Source organism: Sylvia atricapilla, chromosome 16 (assembly GCF_009819655.1).
Source record: "Sylvia atricapilla isolate bSylAtr1 chromosome 16, bSylAtr1.pri, whole genome shotgun sequence".
Taxonomy (NCBI): domain Eukaryota; kingdom Metazoa; phylum Chordata; class Aves; order Passeriformes; family Sylviidae; genus Sylvia; species Sylvia atricapilla.
In genome coordinates this window covers 7,029,507-7,051,651 of record NC_089155.1, presented here as the reverse complement: position 1 = coordinate 7,051,651, position 22,145 = coordinate 7,029,507, and the positions used below count along the sequence as shown (strand labels likewise).

Here is a 22,145-nt window from a genome sequence, read left to right as displayed (position 1 = left end):
CCCTGCTCTTTTCTCCCCCAGATACATGGCCTCACTTTTCAGCTGAAGGTGTTCCACATTCACCAAGTCCCCTTTCTGCCCTGCTTCACTCTCTGTCTTACATCATTACCTTTCTCCTAAGCTCCTCCAACACAAGTGAGGTGTGAGGGGACAGCCAGTCACCTTCCAGGGGAAGCCAGAGACCAGCTTTGACCACAACTCCACTGGTGTGGAAAGGGAGTAATTCCCATACTCAAATAAAAACCTAAACACACCTGAAAGCTAAAGGAAAAAACACCTTTAAGGAAGCAGGTTGAAAACATTACAAAGAAATAAGGAATTTGACAAGTTCTGCACAAAAGATGCGTTTTTGCAGCTTTTTGTGCCTGTTGAAGCCATGACTTCCATGCTGATCCCCTGAACACCAGTGTTCAATAGCACCAGGCCAGCAGTGTCTGTGCAGCCAGGATTGAAGGAAGCCTTTAAGCTTCCCTGACAATGCATTTTTCTTGGAGATAAAAAATGAATGCTGCCAGCATGCAAATCTCTCTAAATTAGGCATGGCCCAGCTTGTGGGAGCCACGATGGCTTGTGATGACAGTCATTAACTTCAGCAGCAGAAAAGAGGATGCAGGAAAATATCCTCTGCTACTTCCTATCCCAGTTGGGAGTCCTGGATTAGGGAAGCACCAGAGTCTGGCACAATGACACCCAAAACCTCACCATAGTGCAGAGGGTGATGAGAATGAGCTGGGGCCCATTCCCTTGGGGCAGGCAGGGCCAGGCCTCTGCTCTTGGAGACTTGCTCCTGCTCCAAGAGCCAAGATCCCTGTCCAGGAACCACAACATTGGTTTTCAACTGAACAAGCAGAGCCAAGATCCAAAGCTGACTGCAAAAGGAAGGCGATGGAATTTGGGCATGTCACTGCTTACCTCCCCTCACTCTCAGTTCTGGGTAAAACCCCAGTGGACTCATTCCCTCTCTTCCCTCTTCAGGAGGGAACAGTGACCAGCCTGTGCCAGAATCTACTTTCAATTCTCACTTACCTTTGGGAAGACTTAACAGGAATGGCTGATGTGGCAAATTCCTGGATCTCTTCTGCCACTGAAGAAGGGAAGAACTGGACACAGACAACCACCTCAGCTTCCCTGGTTCCCATCAAAGCAAGGGTTGTACATTTTCATTAATTGATCAGGCTGGAATAACCTGCAAATAGTCTCAAACCATCCAGGCTTTCTCTGTGCCCTCCCTGCCATGCATACATTTGTATTGTTTCACACTGATCCTTGGCAGCTTGATTTAGGGGGAAAAAGATAAAAAAGATGGGAACCTCATGATGGCTTTGTGCTGGATATGCAGCTGCAGCCCCACTCAGAGAATACTGCTCAAATAACAAACCAGGAACTATAAAAAAGCAAACTATCTTTAATATCTCCCAAATCCCGTTTAGAAGCAGTTTCATAGAAACATCACTTTCATCGTGCAAGAAAGGCTGGAGGAGGGGCAGAAGGAGGGAGAACTGGTGGCACGTCCTTGTGGGCAGACACAGAGGTGTCTCCCAGGTCCTCAGAAATTCTCCAGCAGATCCAGGATCCGCTTTTGCTCGCTCTCCCGAAACTCCTGGTTCTTCCCGTCGCCGATGTTCTCTGCGTACTCTGCAGGGAGAGGGACACAGGCTTTGAGTGCAACGGGAACAAAGGAAGGGCAACAACTCCTGCAGACACCACAGCAGAATCTACACCCACAGCACTGCACACAGCCAAATGGGAATTAATGCAGGGAGCATTGATGGTTTTCCTGCCCATCCCCAGGGTTAAAGCTTTGCATAACAAGCACCTGCTGACAATCGTTAAAGCTTTTGTGGCAGACAGAGGCAGAGAACTCCCTGCTCTGGCCCAAGCAGACACTGGCACTCAGGGGCACCCATTCCCTGGCATGGGAATCATGGCATTTTGCCCAAGAAATGCAAACAGTACCATAAATCACTGCAAATCACCAGCTTCCTAAGTCCCTTTGGACACTGAGTGTCATCAGGGAAGGTCAGGAGGGCTCTGTGACAACTGTCAATCTTTCCCAGTCCTGGGTTTAACCTGCCTACTGTCCAAGCATCCTGAATGAGGATTTTTGCTGAGGAGACCCCAATTCCTCCACCTACCAGGGCTTTTAACCACACAGAAGAAAAGCCACCAGTTCAGATTTAACTACAAACCAAACTCCTTGTCATCAGGCAGAGGACACCAGATACTGACCACAGCCTTGCTCATCCAGGCACATGGCCAAACACCATAGAACTAAACATTCCCTCTGTAGCTCTCCTTCCTGATATTCATTTGGAGCTGGCAGCTCTTATCCCCTACCAGCTCCCTCCTTCCTGCAACCAGAACCTGCATTTTCAAAGACGGTTTAAAAAGAAAAAATGAAAAGCAGGTTCTGAGCTGCAAGAAGCAAGGAGCTGAACAAATCTGAGGAAATCAGGAGCAGGCTGATGGTTAAGACAGCGCTTCCCTGCCTCCGCCTGCTTGCATTCTTTTCCTTCTTCCAAACAAACAGAACAGCTTGTATTCAGCACTGAATGGTAAGTTGCTGTAGAAAGTTTGCTTTAATATTTATACGTTTAGCACAGCTACACGCTCTGAGCTCCATCAAAGCCTTTGTTACAGGAGCACTGAAAGCAGTGAGGACAGGCAGAAGTTAGCTGATGTGGGAGTCTTCCCTCCTGTGTGTACACTCTCTCTCTCTCTCCATGTAAAAGCAGTGGAGTTCTTTGCCAAGACTCTGGGGAAAATATTTTTAATATTTATAAACTGCTCCATTACCTGTAACATGAGCAGGTGGTAATGCTGAGGTTTGTTGCAGGTGAACCTGAGCTGCCCATTGTCCCAGCAAAGGGACCAGCTCAGGCCACCTTCCCTCGATGGAGGAGCTGCTCTCCACAGCTCTTAAAAAGCAGAAGGAAGCTCCTACAAGGATGGATTCCTTGTAGCTCCCTGTGTATGGATGGATTGCTGGGCTGTGCTTGCTTTGGCCAAGGGCTGCATTGGGGATCCAAACCTCAGGCAGGAGATGATCCCAGTGCACAGGGATGGGGTCCCCATCTCAGCCAAGGCTGGCACTTAGCTCAGGCTCCCCTGTCCCCTCAGGCAGTGCCAGAGCCTTCTGTCAGCAGCGTGCCCCAGGAGCCGGTGGAGGAGCCAGCTCTGTCCCCAGCAGCCCCTTCCATGCTCCATCAGGGTGAGCCACTGAACAGCTGCAGTGGATGCCAGTGCTGGTTTACTGCAGCCCAAGGGCAACACTTCCCACCTGCAGTGGGCTCTCCAAACCCAGCTGAGGGACAGCCAGAGTCTCCAAGCCTGGCACAGCCAGCAGCTCTGCCCCCAGATGTAAGGATGGCCAGAGGGCTTGGACTAGGGCACAGGCAGGGAGCTGCTGAATGCCACTGATGCCACTGGCCTTCCTTTGTACCAGGAGATCACCCAAACAAAAACAAGACACAAATTCTTCTTATCTTGTCCAAAAACTCAGCATTTCTTCTTCTAAACATCTAGGCTTTGTAAGACTAAACCCCGGTGACTCCAAGGCAGAATGTTTACTGGGTTATGACAGCTGCTAATGCTCATTTGAAGCATTAGCAGCTTGAAGACACCAGATAAAACCCCCAGAACCAGGCTTAAAAAAGTAAATCTCCGACTGAGATTTTATGTGTTTACTTTTTTATTTAAAATTCCATCACTTCACTGAGACTGCTAAAAAAAAAACAAATGTAAGCTGGCCCTGCCAACAGTTAACCAGAGCTTACACACTGCTGTAAGCTACACAAAAGGAAAGAGCCCAAGATTGGTTTCTGCTTCATTAGACAAAATACAATGGTTACAGAACAGTAAAAATCAATTGGGAAATACTGAGGCTTGTAATGGATATTGGAAGCTCTGGAGCCTGCACAGATGGAGGCACCATGAGCCAGACTGAGCTCCATCCTCAGAGCACACTGACCCTTCCTTTGTGTTTACCTGTGCTAACAGGTTTGGGCTGGAATGTGCAGCAGACATTGCACATGCCCAGCTCCCAGTGTGCCTGCTCACCTGGCACCAGGTGTGAGGGGAGGGGCCTCACAGGAGCAGCTCTGACAGAGCCCCCGAGGGAGCCAGGATCAATGGCTAGTCCCTCTGGATCAGTGAAGAACAGGGAGATTTGCCATTGCAGAGCCAAGTATCACTTCAGAGAGGCCCGTGCCTCACTCCATTCCCAATGAACAGATGGAGACCAGGCAGCTCCCCAAGATACAGACACTGCTGCCATCCCAAATCCATCTTCCATTCCTAAAACATCTCCCTTGCCAAGGCACACACCACTCAGTTGTTTCCTTCCAAAGCATAAACTAACTGTCCTGTTGCAAGAAATGCTTGATCTTCCAGAAAAAGGAAGTGTGGGAGGACTGGTCAGCCTGCAGAAATGCATTAATGAGCCTCCCGTTATTCCCTGCCCACTCCTCCCCCTTGAAAGCTCTACCATAAGAAAACAGTCTCGCTTCCTTGCTTGCATCGTAAGTAATTCTGAGCCACCCCAAGGGATCCATCAGCTGTCAGGTTGCCAGAGAAACATGGAGAATATGTAGGCCATAAAAATCAAACTAAAAACTGAGCACCTAATTAGTATGCAAAAATAGAAAATAAAAACTGAACAAGAGCAAAACACTGAACGAAAAGTAAAAATAAGCCAGTCCTCATCTGTCCTGGCAGCAAGTTGGGAAGTAGCCTGGAAACATTCCAGCCAAGGCTCAAGTTCCTGATCTCTCAGTCACTTGCAATAGTCTTGTGCAGTTGACTCCAAGTAAAGTTTTGGAAGCCCGTTGCTGGCCCCAGCACCCACCAGCAGCACACTGCAGGGTCCACACCAAACCCCCTGTTCCAACCCTTTTGCTTCCCTGGGAAGCTGTGTCCTGTGCTGCTCCTGCCTCTTGGGTCCCACTGCAGGACTTCACAAGCACCCACTAAGAAATTTACCACTGAGGTTTTGACTGCTGTCTCTATAAGTCTCTAAAACTGGCAAGTCTAAGAGTTTGGGAGAGCTGCAGTCAGAGCCCAAACTCTGTACTCATCCCTGCCTTATTAACAAGTAAATGTGCCCCTTCAGGCAGGGAACGTGGTGCTGCTGAGAGCACTCAACCCAGCACGACCCTGAGCTTGCAACACCCAATACAACTGCGGAGAAAGTTTCACAATGCAAGTCACTGTCTGGAAAAGAAAGAATCAGATGAAATTTTAATGCAGCTGCCCTTCAATTCAGCTTGGTATGTAAGTCAACAACCCAGAGCCGTGACTGTGAGGTGTGCAAATCCAGCACAGTGTGCAGACAACTCCCTCAGGGACGCACGGCCCAGGACAAGTGTGGGAATCTGAATGTGGACGTGTGCCATACTCCACACTGGAAAGGGGCACTTTAGAGGCAGGAATTTTCAAGTATCATAATTAAAATCAGAAAAGACATCCTATGCAGCCCCCCTGCTCACCAGCAAGCATAAACTTGCACTTCATGGCCAAGGACAAGGGCCAAAGAGATTGCCTATAACTGTAGGTAATCTCATGCTGTCAGAAAATCACTCTTAATTTTGTCATACCAGCCAGCCTTCTGATTCCGTTTTTTCCTGCATATGAGAAGGGAGAAAACCGACAGGTTCTGCAGAAGATAAGCTGTGTGTACCTGCCATTGTTTAAGTGGGGGCAAGAAAAGCCCAGGAAAACATTGTTGCTCCCAAAGAAAGCAGAAACATTGAAACACATCCCACAGTCCAGTATCCCAGAAATGCTGCCAAACTTCCTTTCCCTACAGAAGAAAAACAGACTCCTCACCCCATGCTGAAAACAACACAGACACTTTGGAGCAGACACATCTCATAAGGAAGCATCTTCTCTGGGCATCTCTGGTTCCCTGCTGCTCCCACTAAGCCTCTCAACTCCAAGGGGCCACGGGAAGAGGCTGAGTCCTGCCCTCCTCTCCCCCAGTTCCTCTGGCTGCTGCTGCTGAAGGACAGCAGGCTGCAGAGGAGGGCCACAGCTCAAATAGCATTGCTCTAATTCACCATGAGCATTAAAAATAACAAGCAGTACTTTAAAACTGGGATTGCAAATCACAACAGCTACGTTTTAAAGCTATGGAGGATACTTTAATGCTATAATCCATATTAATCTGACACTAAGAACAAGACAAATACACCACGGGTACTAATATGGTGCAGATGGTAAAGTGCAAGGCCATGTTAATGAAAGATGAGACTCCACTATTCTTCCCTCTAGCAGGCATGTACACTTCCCTTAAATATTTACTCTCACGTTAATGTCAGCAGTGAATTCCAGCCAGGCTGGGGCTGATGGAAGCGTGGAGTGATGTGCTGTTGTCTGACAGCAAGTGTCCTAACTCAAAGGCGAAGCAAAGCACGCCACTAATCAGGGTGATTCCAGCCCTGCCAGCATCTCAGAACACTGCTCAGCTGCTGCCTGGAGATGCTCAGGAAGCCAAGGAGAATTACATGTGAAGGCTCATCCTGCAAAGCGATGACCAAGCTGTCCCTGGGAGTGATGAGACACTTGCACAAAGATATCTCTACTCACCCTTCAGGATGTGTCGAACAATTTTAATGGAGCTGCCTCTCATGTTCAGGATCTGGTGGACTCTCTGACGAATCTGATGGGGAGCAGGACAGAGAAGAAAGAGATCTTCAACACAAGGCCATGCACAGCCCCGTTTTTTTCCCACTTTGAGGGATAAGCAGAGATCTGAGCACCACAAAAACATTCAAGAAAGACAACTCGGTCTTGGCAGCCCTCTGCATCTGCTCAGGAACACCCAGGAAGGCACACAGCACAGAAATAAGAAGATATAGAATGCATACTCAAACCCCAATGCATTCACAGAGGAAGCAGAGCTGAGCATTTTTGCACAGATCAAGAAAAGCTGTAGCTGTGCTTTTGTGACACCTCCCAACAACAGGTCCCTTTTCCCTGCTCCCTCAGCGGTGACATCAACATGGCCTTTCCATTTCAAACCCTGACCTCGCTCACACAAATTATATTAATTTAGTGACAACAATCAGCTTCTGCCCCCACTAATGCCCACCTATCTGCTGCAAATTGATGGAGCTGTATGGACACAAGTGCAATAAACAGGAGGTTTCCTCCCCAAAAGGGAATTAGAGAAACAATTACTCAACACAGCATTTGCAAGGATTTAGAGCCTTGTCTGCCCCATGAATGGAAACACAGATGATCTGCAAACATTGTATGCAGCTTTACCTGGGGAACGTTGGCATTACAGATCTCTGCCATGATGTAACAGATGAGCTGCAGCACGAAGAGCCCGGCATCCAGGCGACGGAGATAGAACTCATCTTCCATGTCATCATCTATGATCTCTCCTCGACGCACCATGTCCTGTAAAGCCACACAAAGGAAAGGTCTGAGGATTCTCTCAGGGCACTTCCCATTAGGAGTGGCAAAATGTTGGTGGAATTTGTGGTTTCTTAAGAACTGTTTTGTTCCCCCAAACATTATTTGCCATATATATTTCTTGCTGAAGAAGTATTTTTAATAATTCATTTAAATTCACAAAACATTTCATTCAGTTTTGAAGAAGTTATGCCTTTGCTGGCCGTGAAGTGTGTCCATCTGCAAGTTAAAATTTTAATTTAAACATACAAATCACATTTCTACATTGAGGGGTGAGAGTGTGTGACTATGGAACAGACCCATGTATCCGTGATTTACAAGTTCTTTGTCAGAGTGGAACAAAACCTGCTCTTTTACTGGCCATCTGAGGGTGCTGTTTGGCAGTGCAGAACATGACTCCAGCACACTCTAATCCTTATCAGGCTTCGAGTTTCATTATTGACTGACAGATGAGAAAACACATCTGAAAATCCTGCACAAGGACAGCTTTTCTGTGCCTAGCCAGGCTCTTCCAGCTGTGTTTCTAAGGGGTGCTGCCAGGGCAGACCCAGGACAGGGTTTTTAGCCAAAGAGCACTGACTCCTATGGGAATGACAACCCACCCTCCATCCTTTCTCTGTATGCATGAGTTTCACCAGAGAGACCTGCCCAGAGAGAGGCCAGAGGAAGAATGAAAGAGGTCATTTCCATTCCATTCCACTCCATCCCATCCCATTCCATTTCATTCCATTCCATCTCATCTTCTTCAAAACACTGGCAAGAGCCACCTGGCAGTGAGTTCAGAGCAACCTCCTCTGAGCTGGCCCCGGGATGTGTCTGTGCCCCATCCTCATGGGGGCCGACAGGCCCAAACAACTGTGTCACGTGTCACCTTCTGCATTTTGGGGTTTGCCTTCTGGTTTCGCTCTCAAACAAAGGAAGCAGCTCGTCAGGCCTGTGAGCTTGCTGCAGCTCTGTGATTTATTCTGCAGCCGTCTGGCAGGTGGGCGCACGCTGGCGGAGCAATATTTCCTCATTAGAGCCATCGCCTGCGAGCGCCCCGTACCTGCAACGCTCCACAGGACGCGCCTCCTCGGGCTCCAGGCACGAACACACGCAAGGTCACCAGCACCAAAGCTGACTGAGGCTGCCAAATTTTGCTTCACTGTCAAGCCAAGCCCTCGCACCTAATGGCGAGTTTAAGGTTTTAGGCATAAGAAGGAAAATGAGCCCCGTGCAACTCTCCCTGGAGTGGGGCAATGGATGCTCCCTGGATAGAAATCTGATGGGAGTGATTTAGACAGCTGATTCTCACTTCCACTTGAAAGGCAGAGGAAAGCTTAGGTAGAGAAATACTTCTCCTTTCCTCCTAGAAATCCAGTCCACCAGTAAAAGAACAAGTTTAGAAGCCAGTGCCTTCTTAATTGTGTTGTGAAATCAACTGCTTTGGCTACACTCAGATGTGACACTTTAGCATCAAATCCTGAAGACTCCAACACACGCATGACTGTCATTTACTCCAGGTTCTCAAAATCATGGGCACAGGCATGACTGGGCAAAGCCTGCATGTGAGCTCTTGCCAGTAAATAGAAAAATCCAATTTTGTGCAGAGTGACTTCCCTCACCTCAAATCCATGCCAAATGGCTCAAATCTGGTCTCTAAAGCTAAACAATGATGAGTCTGGCTAGTGAGTGAGCTGAACACTGACTGAATTATCAAAAAAAAAACCCACTCAAGAAAGACAACACACTCACTCCTGAACCACTACACACCACACAGGCTGCTCTGCTCAACAGTGCTAAATTTCTGAGCAGAAAAACAGCCACAGGCCAGGACTGAATCTCCAGAGCAAGAAACAAAGGCCAGGTCTGCTCTGTATTCTGATCTGAGCACGGTGATCACAGGAGCTGGATCCAGGCAGCCACGGTCTTGATTACACAGCGGTGGCAGCTCTAACAGCCCCTCTCAGCAGAGAAGATTATTTTGTGCCAGTAAATTAAGCAGATATGAATTAGAAGACAAGTACAGTTTTAAGGTGCCTTTTCACAGTCCTCTTTTTTTTTTTTTTTTTTTTTTTTTTTTTTTTTTTTTTTTTTTTTTTTTTTAAACCACAGCCACCCTTTCAGTGCTAATCTGGCCTCCAGTACAGTACCAAGCAGCCCCTTTCCCACCTGGTCTCTCTTTCAAAGCTGTCAGTCGCTAACCTCCAAATGAGCACTCAGGTGCCATTTCTAATCTGCCAGCAATATGTACTGAGATGCCCCTTGCTGATGGGAGAAGACAGCAATAAGATGGGCTTCTGTGAAGCTAAAATGAGCTTCTCTCACACTAATGAGGCAGGACTGACAGGCCTCGAGGTGTCAAGTAGAGACTCCAAGCCTAAAAATGCAATGGATGTGCCAGTGCTGTACCAAAGATCACACTGTTCCACACAGGCACTGGAAATTTCTGCATCCTTCTCCCTCCTGATCTATCACTCACCTTCCAGCACCCACTGCACAGCTGCCAGCTGGGCAGAGCAAAAGGAATGGGTACTGATCAAGAACAGAGAACACCTCCAGGATCCTGGTTTTACATCCTCACCACGTGGAACAGCGAGGCCAATCCAGCTGGACAGAAATGAACATGTTCCAAATACCCGTGCACAAAACAAGCACCACAATGTGTCTCTCACTCTAAGGATGGAGTCTCTCTCCTTATTATTTTCTCTCTGTATCACTGGTAAGAGCTGAAGGATGCAACACATGCCCAGGAGGGGCCTTCAGACCACAGGCTAAGAGACAAACTCACAGCCATCACGTCCTGCCCTCAGCACAGCTCCAGGCAATTAGGTCTTCCTACAGCAAACTGACACAAATCCCCACCTGTTATCCCCACCTGTGGCTACCACACTCATCCTAAGAGTCCACCTCTTCCTTTCAAGGATGGAGTGGCTGAGCTGTAGCACAATTAGCATGTAATTTGTAAGTCATTATAGCACAAAGTGTCTGGTGAGAATATTTCATTGAACAAACCTGATGAGCATAATTTTCTGTGGAACTATAAAAATATTAAACTACCTCTTGTCATTTCCTACCATCTTTAGAGATCATCAAGGCTATTGCTGCCACCCATAATTATACCTCATTTTAGAGAGAGGTAAAGGCCACAGGATGTTGCGCCGTTTCCTACAGAAATAATTAAAGAAATTGAGAGGGGAACAAGATATTTTCATTAACTAAAAACTCTGAGAAAAGTGCTAAGACAGGCATCAGGTGTTGGAGACAATGCCCTCATGGACTTTGCTCCTGGGTTCCCCATGGCAATTAGAATAATCACTAAGTTATCACCTCTGAACCTTTCTGAACAGATTCCACTGAAGCAAACAAGGGGCTAACACTGAGAAGGGGTTCAGTGACCTCATCCTCTATCACAGTCCAGATCAGGGTGCAGATTATTACAACTGCTCCTCCTCAAAACAGCTGGCTTCAGAAGTTACTCCCCTCCCTTCCACCCTCAACAATTCCCCTACCATCACTGCCATGGGCTGAAAAGCAGGGCTATAAAGCAGATCACTAAAATAAGCCCAAGCTAAAAGAAATAAAAAAGAGGAGAACTGCAAGAGCAGGAGCTTCTTATGCCAGCTGCACTACTAAAGATAAAGCACTCAGTCATTCCTTGTGTAAGCAGCTTTTCATTCCTTGTAATGCAAGACTTACACCAGGATACTCTGTCCATCAGACTCGGATCTCACTCTTGTCAGTGTAGGCTGAACCTGTAAAACCTCACTAAGTATCATTTTTCCATGGGGCAGAGAGAAAGGAGAGGATCTGTATACCAGATTTTTGGGGTACTATGTCCTTTACTGCAAGGGGAAGGTCAAAAGCTCCCCAGTAATAGAACAGTTCCTAAAGTGTTCATACAATCCACCTCAGTGATTTATGTGCCACAACAAGGAACATTAAAGTGCCCCATAAATCCTGTCACAGCCAGACAGTGCCGTGATGTGACAGACAGAATGATGGCTTTTGCCTGTTTCTGTGTGGGGCAAATGCTTGAGCCACTTCAGATCTCAGGAGATCATGTCCCTCTGACCATCTGATGATGCTACAAAATAAAGCAAACAATAATTCTCCAAAAGTGTTCCAAGCTGGGAATGAACTTCAATATCATATTTTATACATGTTGTGGCCAATACATTGCACCCATGAGATGCTTCTGCCAAATCCTCTTAATAGTTCTAACAGAAGGTAAAGAATTGAGGTCCATTTATAGGAGAATCTGACATTCCTTAGTTTTTACTTCCCTTGTGCATTTAGTAGACATGAATGGGTTAATATTATTAATTGAAAAGCTTCCACAAAAGCTTCTTCACACTCAAATTTCCTCCACTCCTGCTTTGTGCTGCCTGTTTGCTACAGATGCTAACGTTTTCAGGCTGCTCCAGGGTGTTCCTGGATAAAGGGCACATATCCTCACCCTGCATGTGGTATTTTAGGGCTCTGAAGAGGCAGCTTCAACACACTACAAGCCTTCAACTGAAAAGATCCATTCTGGTTTTTGAGTTCTAAAACCCCCACACCAACACCAAACTGTAAAGGATAAATAATTTCTTGCCCTGTTCTGAGGAGGAAGAACAGAGCACGGAAGGAAAGCAGAAAAGCAGGAAAGGGTAAACGCTGTTTTCCTCCAGGCCACTGCTCAGCGGTGACGTTGCCACTGTCCATATGGAGCCTGTGTGCTGGCAGCAAAAGCAGCTCCATTCATCACTCACTCCTGTGCCCGTTTGAGCAGCAGCAGTGCTCTGATGCCCTCGGAATGTTTGGCAGTGCCTGGAGAAGCAGCCTTGGCAGCGGGCAGGCAGCTGTTTGTTGGGGCCTGGCGGGGGGCTGCTGCCCGTGGCACGTGGAGCGCGCAGCGTGCGGGACGGCAGCTGCAGCCACTGCTCTCCATCAGTGCTAATCAATCTCACACCCTCCCCTGCACTGATACAGATAATCTTGTGGGAAGCTGGCCAAGCTCGCTAACAGCTCTGCAAGCTGCTTCCTGACTCCAGCCACTCGTTCCCTTTCAAAAGGTCTGTTCCAGCTTCAGTTCCAAGAAAGTGCTGTGCAGTACCAAGGCTCGTGTCACTCAAACATTCACTGCTGGTGTGCAGAGAGCACACAGCCCTCGGCTACACCTCAGCCAACTCATCAGCACAGGCACTTTCTCACTGCTGATCACAACTCTGCAGACCAGGGTAGGAGGCCTCGCACATTATCATGTAATTGTCTCTCTGCATTTCACCTGCTCTCCATCTGCCAAACCAAGCAGGACTGCAGCCAGGTAAAAAGTGAAGGCAAATGGAAGCACAGACGTAAGTACTTCTAGTAAAATCCACTCCAAGAGACAGCCAGAAGCACTTGTAGAGAAATTCTTGGACCACTTTATCTGAGGTTACCTGGAACTTGGAAAGTGAGGCAATAGGAACTAAGAGGCAACAGCACAGGTATGAGGGCACACCTGAGAATAGTGACTGGCTGAGCCAGAGGTCCTGTGCAGATGACATGGCTGTGCAGAGGTGTTACAGACGTGACATGGAAAAACTTAAACAATACATACGTGTTTCTCCCCATCGATCTTCTTATCAGCTGCCTGCATTGCATCCAGGTACTTAAAATACAGCTCCATCAGCCTATCAACCTGCAGGGGCAGAAGGGAGAGAAGTAAGCAAGAAAAAACAACAATGCAATCATCTTTAATCCTTCATACAGTTTTGTTTTCCTCTCAGCTTCAGCCTTCACAGAGCAACAGGCAGCTCTGTCCCTCCTGGGAAGGAATGTGTTACAGAAGGAGGTACAAGTGCTGGTCGGATGAGCACACTGGGGCTGCAGGCGTTTGGATGTCATCCTATATGGGAACACAGTCCCATCAGTGCCAGATAAACGGCAGCAAACAGACACGTGTCCCCAGCTCACTCTCTGTGCTGTGGGACTCCAGGCTCCTGGTTTCCCCAGGGGACTTGTCTATCTCTGCTGGATGTTCCAGCTCTCCCACTCTCCTATGAACTGTGTTAGGGCAGCTGAAATCCTATCCAGTAATTATCTACAATTGGTAGAACAGGTTATGAAAAACACCTTTAAAACACACTAATGAGGAATACTAAGGAACCAATATTTTCCCAGTGGCAGAATTTACAAATCCCTTGAGATCTCTGGTTTGCAAAAGCTGTTTCTTTTCTGCAAAGCTTTGATCTATCCACCACCATGTAAATATTTTGGGAAGAATTTCCCAGAGCAAACACCACTAAAATGAAACATTCTAGGAGAAGAGTGTACCACAGCAGCTCCAGAACTCTCTGCAAAAGAGCTTCACCAGACACACTGGCACCTTTCCACACTGTCCTGATCTCAGAGCCAGCACGATGTAATACCACAGATTGTCTTCTACGGCCAGGTTTCAGCACAGACACAACCCAGGACAGAACTGCTACTACCATATGCAAGAGCACCAGAAAACAAGAGCACAGGGGATGTGGAAGCCATGCACTAAATGTCCAGTTTTGCAGTTTGTAGATACAATGTGAATGAGAGAACAAAGGTCTGTGACAGTAGAAGTCTCTACAGGCAGGAATGAGGATGGCTTTTCATAACTCAACGAGCACACCAGGCACCCTGGGCAAGAACCCTCCCAGCCTGGCAGCCCAGAGACCGAAATACACATTCAGCACTCACCTTCTCACTGTCATTCTCTGTGAATTTATTCAGTAAGCGTGTCCTCTGCTGCCCTCTCAGGTTTCGCAGAAGGGAGGCCAGGATGGAACAGACATGTTCTAGAAATACAAAAAGAAAATTGCATGCTGAGATCAGGAAGAGAAGCTTATTTCCCTCTGTAACATGCCATTAAATTTACTATTAACACTCCAGCGTGTAGCTGTTGATAAGCAGAACCCTGGTTCTTTCCCATCATGGTGAGAGGAGTCAGAGCAGCAGTCAGAGCCACAAGCCATGTTTGCAGGGAGCACAGACAGCTTCTCATTCCAGCCCAGCCAGCAAAGTCTCCTCCTCCTCTGCCTCAGGGACCTAAAGCACTTTACATAAAGCACAAGTTCCACTCTGGTTTTCTCCTCTTTTGGGCCTAAAGGAGCCCTGGCCAAAGCCAGCACTGTCACCCCAATAACCCTCAAGTCACCAAAGCAGGGACAGCTACTGAAACAAGAGAGTAGAAGAAAGGGAGTAAGTGCACTCCTGCAGAGACTGAAGTGGCATGAGCAAGTGGAAAAATTCTCAAACCAACCACTTTCACTTACAGAAAATCCCATCAATGAATATAAATGGGCCACAACAAACCAGAAACGACCAAATAAACATGTTTACAGTCTTTTCAATTGCACTTGGGCATCATATTTTCCAGCACAAACCAAGGAGACAAGTAAAAAGTCAAGGCTGCAAGCACACAGGAGATACCTGTATGAATGTCCCACCACTCTGAGAGGTGACTGAGCCACTTGCCTCGAGCCCAAGCACAGTGGTGCAAAGCAAAGGAGAAGGGCTTGAATCTCTTTCCCTTTCCAAACCAGTCAGTACTACTTCCCACCTGCATGACTGCATTAAGCACAGACCTGGTGGTTTAGCCACCCTAGCTTCTCCACAATGTCCTCACTGTCATCTTGCTGATTAAGACAGATGAAAATTAATGGCCATAAATACCTTCTCACCCATGGTGGTAAGGAGCAATGAGGCCTCAAGATTTGGTATCTTCAGAGAGGGAAACACAATATGCACAGGAGAGGGATCACCACCTCATTGCCATCACACCATGTACTCCCTCAGTACTGCCCAGCCGAGAGGCATGAGCAGCCCTGATTGATCAGCCCAGCACAAAGAATGAGCGACACCACTGTGTTTGCTGGGAGCTCCTGCTCCCAACTCCCTCGGCCCTGGAAGGTGAAGGCACACAGGCTGCCTGGCCAGGGTGCTTGTGCTCCCTGCTGCACGGATTATCTGCATCCTGCACAAGGGCAGCACGAGGAGAGGCTGCACAGGCATACGTGCACACACACACACACACACACACACACACCCCCCATTTCATTAGCTGCTTATAAATGGAGCTTCCTTTTGGAAACAGATTTCTGCCTGAGGTGGTGTCAATTTTTCATGTTCCAAGGAGATTGGGAGCGCTGCCGGCAGGAGGAGCAGGCAGATAACAGGTTTATCGGGTGGCCGCACCGTGTGGCTGCTCCGTCATTCCGACAGGCGAACGGGGGTGAAGGATGGCTCCGGGGGTGTCAGCGCACGCTCTCACTGCACACAAACTGGTACTCCGCAAAAAGAAACACCAAATTAAGCCTTGACATTAAAAGCGTGGTAAAAACCTTCAAGTTCTTGCGTGATCCCATTTTCTTAAGAAGAAAGAAATTCAACGAAATGAGGATTTTTTTTCCCCCCCCATATATGCCAACATATGCTCTGCTAGTTTAGGAAGAAGTCAGCATTCTGTATGTCCCACTATTTTTTTCCCCAACCTTCTTTTTTTGGAAGTGTTGATGCAGCATTTTAGTAGCAGTATTCTCACCAATGATCTATCTTCATTGCTTTTTTCCCAATATTCCTTTACTAGGAAATGTATTTTAGCCATCATTTTTGCTTTGGTGGTCGTATGCAGATATTTATCCATTTTATCAATAAAATCTTTAAAACTACTGACAAGTCTAAAGGAGCTGACACAGGGGTTTTGAGAACAAGGTTATTCTTTCAGCATATCACTGCAGAAAATCCAGGAAATATTTAGTTGCCTGGTCAAAATGTTCAAAGACCTATTTTACAGAAGTATTTCTGAACTATCTAAACTGGTTTTTTATCAGCTTCCTGAAAAATAATGCACTAGTGTGTTTGATGCTGCACCCCAAAATCAAGGTTATGCCTGATAATGCAAGTCCTGACCTAATAAATACCAACATCCATGCGCAAGGACACTGGCCAAAACGAGGTCAAAGCTTGATGGAATGAGAGGCTGAGTCCATGCTCCAGTGCATTAAAGTGTTTGCACAGCCATGGGAAGGGAGAAACACTAACCTTGGGGTGCAGGTTCCCACAAATGGGGTCTCACCATTTTACCACAGACTTTTTACCAATCCATTTTACCAATCTCCATCTCACATGTGTAACATTTCAAAAGCTGTAATCACAATATTTGCTCAGGGTTGGATCTCCTTTGGGAAATGGTGAGTAGCTGATGCTGTTCTGAGTCCCCAGAATGCAGAACCTGCAGCTGCCTGGCTTTGATCTCAGTGCAAACAGAGGCCATGAGCTGTGCATTGCCCCAGGGTGAACCCACAGGCAGCCTCCCTGCTACAGAATATTCTGGGAGCTTCTCCATAGGAACGTAACACTCAGCCAAAGTCCACATCACCTGCACAAAATGCATCACTTCCAGGGAGGGCACAGACAAGGCCAGAGGCAGAGGTTGCAGACAAGCTCTATTTCAAAGAATGACTAAATGTGATTCCTTTGAGAAGAAAACACCAAACCGAGCCACGCTGAAGCACCCCAAAGGTGCCTTCACAGAAATAACAGGTACCAGCTGGCAGCTACTATGCATCAAGAACAACTTTCTTCAATCCCAAAATCCTCTAAATTCATGGATGTGGGAAGATGGGAGACTTCTCCCTCATCAGCCAGTAGCACTGCTGCTGCCCCATGGTTGGCTCAACTACAAGCCCTGCTTCCCCTCACGATTCCAATCCTGCAGGGCACCATCCCAGTCACATCCCTGACTCTAGGAGGTCATATTCCATGTGCTTCCCGCAGCAGCACTGGGGTCCTGCTTAGCCCAGCATCACCTCAAACTCTCAGGAGCCTTTGCCTCTCCAGACAGGCCCAGAGACTTCAGCATGCAAGCAGTGTTTAAAACACCCTAATTAGATCGATCTTGACTTCAGCTCTGCGTGTTGGAATACAGATTAATCTATTCCATGGCTGGCACTGGCAGCTGCAACAGCAGGAGGTCCTGTCAAATCAAGCTGTAACATTACACTCCTCTGCCTTTATTATCCCCACCCCCTGCCTTTTTTTTTTTCACATGTCATTATAATGGACATCTGCCTGGCAGGGGAGGAAGCTCAACAGTGAGGAAGAGGAGGCAAGCATTATCCTGCAGGAAGAGGACTGGATGCCAGGGACAGCAGCCCTTTGGAGACCAAGCAGGATGATCTGGTGAACCCAGCAAACACATTTAAGAGCCTTCTGTCTTGTAAAGAATCCTTAAGATAAATTGTAGTTTCTAATTAGAAGCAGGAAAATACTAGGAAAAAAGAAAGCCAGCTCCTAGGCACACAACTCTGTGGCTTCAGGGCTGCTGGGAAACCTGGATGAAGCCTTTGCCCATCCCAGTATTGCAGGTGGCACTGGGACATGCTATTCCAGCGGTGTAGCATCTGATAACCCAAGTTGTTTTCACATGCATTAATAATCTACATTTCAGAGGAGTAACTCACTTGATTATCTCTGCATTTGCCAAGAAAAATCTTATCTTAAAATACTGAGAACAAGCAAGAAATACCAATTTTATGGATGGGTGAAGGGGGGCCTGGGAGGGTTGGAAAAGCTCCACATGTAACAGCCCTGGTGAGCTGAATCCAGCCATCAAGCTGAACGTAAAACAAAATTCTTCCTATTGACTGAGAAAGTTTATTTTTCTGATGTTCTTGCAACAGAGCACGCTCACTTTAATTGAGATAAATGTAACTCTGTTCTCAGCATCATGGCTCACTCAAATCACAGGTTCCTGTCGGAAGGTGATGGTGAAATACCAAATTAGGATAATAAAGTTCTGCTTAAACAGACTGATGCCTTCCCTGGGTGCTCAATCCTCAAGACCACCAAAAGAAAAACACTTTCTGCTGGCTGGCAAAGGATGCTCAGTTAATACCAGTAATCCTTATCAGGCCATGTTTCTGCTGCTGCCTTTTCACTTCCCCATGCCCGGGTTCTGCAGACATTCACTCCAAGGGCTCTGCTGCCTTTAGTGCATGTCACAAAGGACTAAGAGTATATTTACTAAGAAATGGGTTTGGTTGTTGTTTTTAAAGGGAGGGTGTAGCTGAGGATCTCGAAAAGAGGCTTTGTTATTGATAGAGGGCAAACAAGCAAAACACCCCAGCAACAGGAATTCTTCTTCGGAAACTGGCTGAACTAATTCTCAGGTTATCAAATTAAGCATTCCTAAGTAAAACTGACATCTAAGACAAGAGAAGGCTTTTAAATGAAGATGAATTGGACAAACATCCTTTTATAGTTCATTACACTCTCCAAGTGAGCAAAACTCGGCTGCAAATAACCATCCTGAGAAAGAGCAGGAGGATATACAGCCTGTCAAGCCACCTATGATTGCTTCACTACAGACTCTCTAATTCAGGAGGAATTTGTGTTTTCTCCATTTTTAGCTCACTGAGACTGTTCAAGAATTTCAAGCCAGCATCCAAAGCTGTGACTCCACTGTGCTGAGAGCCACTGCACCCTCACGGACAGGGAGACACCTCGACCCTCAGCTGCGCTACAGGAAGGTTTTGGGAATGTAGATGCTCACAGAGCAACCCCCACATTTCTAAAGTCAAAACACTTGAAGTGTTATTTAAAATCCTACCTTCTGTTTATGCCAAGAACCACCCAGAGGCAGATCTCTGCCCATTCCCTGCAATCACAGACACTAAAGGGACACTGCTGTTCCACCAGCTCACAACACACAATCATGACATGGCATCTCCTACACAGCCACTGGTTCTCTTTGTGGCTGTCCAACTCAGCTGGGCACTCACACGAGTATTGCAACCCCACAGACATAAGAAAACTCTAAGCCATTTCTGTCTTCAGCTGCAAAATATTTCTGGTTTGAGTTGCTTCACTGCCTCAGAAAAAGGGAAATTGCTTCCAACGAGTTTTTTCTCCCAAATCTAATATCCTAATATAATGATCTGTACAAACACAGGCAAAATTCAAGTGTAGATAATGTGCACTCAGTTAGACACCACAGGCCCAATCTTCAGGCTCAGATCATCCATAAAGATGGTTAAGAAATTTTCCTTTTCTTTTTTCCTAATTACATAGTGTACATAAAGCATAAATACGTGCAGTTTGGATTTAAATTGTTCACAGGCTCCCTAGAGTAAAATAATTTTTAAACACTGACAGTGTTTAAAATGTAGCTAACCAGCACTGACACCTTTATGCTAGCATTTAGAAAGGAAGAAATACATTACAGAGAAGTTACTTTTATCAAATTTAATTTGGATTATAAATTTCTGCAATAAATAAAAGCTCAGCAAGTCACATTGAGATTTTTTTTTACCAAGGTATTTATTATTTTGTCACATTCAGAACACTGCCTTAGAGACAATAAAACAAACATGGTTTTATAGACTATCTCTTACGTAAATAGCAACACTGCTATAAAATAAAGACAAGGAGATATTTTCCTACAACCATCAGATAAATACAGAAGATTTGGTGCTCTAGAGATTGAGCATTGGATGTCCTGTGAGACCTGTGAAGCACCTGAAGCCACAGTGAATGCCAAGACCCCAAGTCTGGTGGCACTTCAGCCACTGCACACAAAGGGACAGAGGGACAAACACTTTGGCAGAGCTGTTTAGTTCCTCACCCAGTGCTGGAGCATTTTAGCAAGGCTGGCCTTTAGGCAGCTGTAATCAGGCCCCAGGTTTCAGAGCCCAGTGAGGATTTTGTGTTTTACAGCACAGCCTGGGGTGTCTGGCCAGACACCATCCCAGCAGCAATGCAGAGAGGGTGAGCTCAGCCCAGCTCCTCAGAACTGCTTTAAGTAAGCACTGATGCCACTGCTGCAAAGCCATTCCAAAGAATCCTTTAAAGGAATCTCTTCCTCTATTTGGCATACACATGAAAGTTCTCCTAATACAAGACTGTTCTAATTAATTTTTTTAAAACAGATTGAACACAGGATAAAGTTTTTATGAGAAAAGATGCAGACTGAACATGAGAGTTCCTTTTGATCAAAAAACAAACAGATAAGCAAAAAGCAGCATGCTCCTAGGACCAGAACAGCACAGAGGGAACCAGTTCCATCATGTCACACCTGCAGCATTTCCCTTAAAGCCAGAGGCACCCAGGAGCCATGCTCCCCCCCAGGAGCAACTACTGCATGGTTGGGGTACTCAGCAGAGTAAAAGCACACACTGTCCTGCTTCCACTGTGTCAGGACAACGTGTGACAGGCTCCAGGGAACCCTTTTGAACATCTCTATTACCTCCTGTCTTAAGAAATTCAGTAACTCACCTGCCCAGTGATGCAAAACAAAGAAAATTGGACTTACTACCACAGCCTTTTAGGGAGAGTTTATTTTAATAGAACTGATTTCTGGACTCATCTTAATGTTCTCCATTTCTTCAGCATGATAATGAGACGGCAGTGTGATACAAAGCCTGTTTGCATGGATCACTTCATTTTCCTGAGGCCAGATTGGCTTTTCATGCTATCACAGAAATAGCCAGGAACTGACCCTGTCAGGGTTTTCCAGACTAATCCTCACAGCAGCCAGAACTGCACACAGGTATTAACTGCAGTGTCCAGAAGAAGCAGATGAGACAAAGATTAGCTCACTTTCCAAAACTGAAAAATTAAGTCAACAGCATGAGCCACAGACTCAGATCTCTACCCAGAACCTCCTATTGCAACTTTTTGGAAGCTTTCTCTCAGTAAGAAGAATTAAACAAACCTCAGTTTCACATTGCAAATGAAAATTTCAAAACATTCCCAACATTCATTGAAGTGTAACTGCATATTTTATTATGTAAACCTGCAATTTTATTACATAACCTACAGAAACCAAACCTATCTCTGCAAGTCCATTGAAAAAGCCCAGACCCACAATAGCATTTCCCTCTCACCATTATCTACCCAAGACAAGCAACACAAGGCAGATGAAGTGACCAGAACTGTCAATAGGTGTGTGAATTGCTCTGGGGTTGGGTGACAGGTGAGCCCCTGCTCTCCACCTGTGCCAAGAAAGCAGCCACTGCCACACATATGTCCAGCCCATGCCAGTGCCCATTCCTTGTCCTAGGAGGGAGGACAAGCAGCTGTTCCCAGCTCAGCAGCTCTGGCAGAGAAAGGAGCTGCTCAGTCCCAGTCAATGCCTCAGCCATCACCCAGAGAGCTCTGCAGGGACAGCACCTCCCTCCTGGCCTTGGGAGAACACCTGAGTCCCACCCAAGCTGCCAGGACAGTCCCAAAGCTGGGGTTTTGGGTATAGAGCTCCCATGTTTTTGCTATTTCCTTCCACTTTCCTTGGCTTGCTGCAGGAGTTCAGGATGGATCCTAAGCATATGTGAGACCCACTCACGCCTCTTCAGCTTTTCACAATATTCACCCTCTGTAGAACTGAGCTGAGCAATGAACTGGCACAAAACCTTAAGCATCACTATCAGTATTTAAAGTTTCTTCCAAGACATAGTCCATGACTAACAAAATGGGAAAGGCACTGTTACCAGGAGCAGGAGGGACTGACCACTCAGCTCAGTGTAAGGTTCCACAGTAATCATAGCTTTATTCCACAGCAGATCTCTGTTAAAGCAGTTTTCTAGGGTAGAGAGTTAAAAAATATAAAAAGGGAAAAAAAGCAACTTCAAAAGCAATGCAGTTTATTTCTGCAATAGCTGATGTTCATCCAGTCACACTTCAGTGCTCAGAGCCATGAAAACACTGCTTTTGAGGTGACATTTGTAGTTGCCTCATTACTCTTTTCAAAAGAG

The 22,145-nt window shown here is 46.5% G+C and overlaps 1 protein-coding gene across 1 annotated transcript in view; it reads right to left on the bottom strand.

Moving 5' to 3' along the window:
• Positions 1 to 1,385: 1,385 nt before the first annotated feature.
• The window catches only part of CTNNBL1 (catenin beta like 1), a 47,355-nt gene continuing 26,595 nt past the window's right edge, over positions 1,386 to 22,145 (bottom strand). Inside the window, exons 12-16 of the mRNA XM_066330692.1 lie at positions 14,095 to 14,192; positions 12,983 to 13,063; positions 7,267 to 7,404; positions 6,586 to 6,658; positions 1,386 to 1,635 (exon numbers count right to left, since the gene is read on the bottom strand). Of these exons, the coding sequence (XP_066186789.1) occupies positions 1,547 to 1,635; positions 6,586 to 6,658; positions 7,267 to 7,404; positions 12,983 to 13,063; positions 14,095 to 14,192 (479 nt within the window). The 3' untranslated portion in view covers positions 1,386 to 1,546. The remainder of the gene's footprint in view (positions 1,636 to 6,585; positions 6,659 to 7,266; positions 7,405 to 12,982; positions 13,064 to 14,094; positions 14,193 to 22,145) is intronic.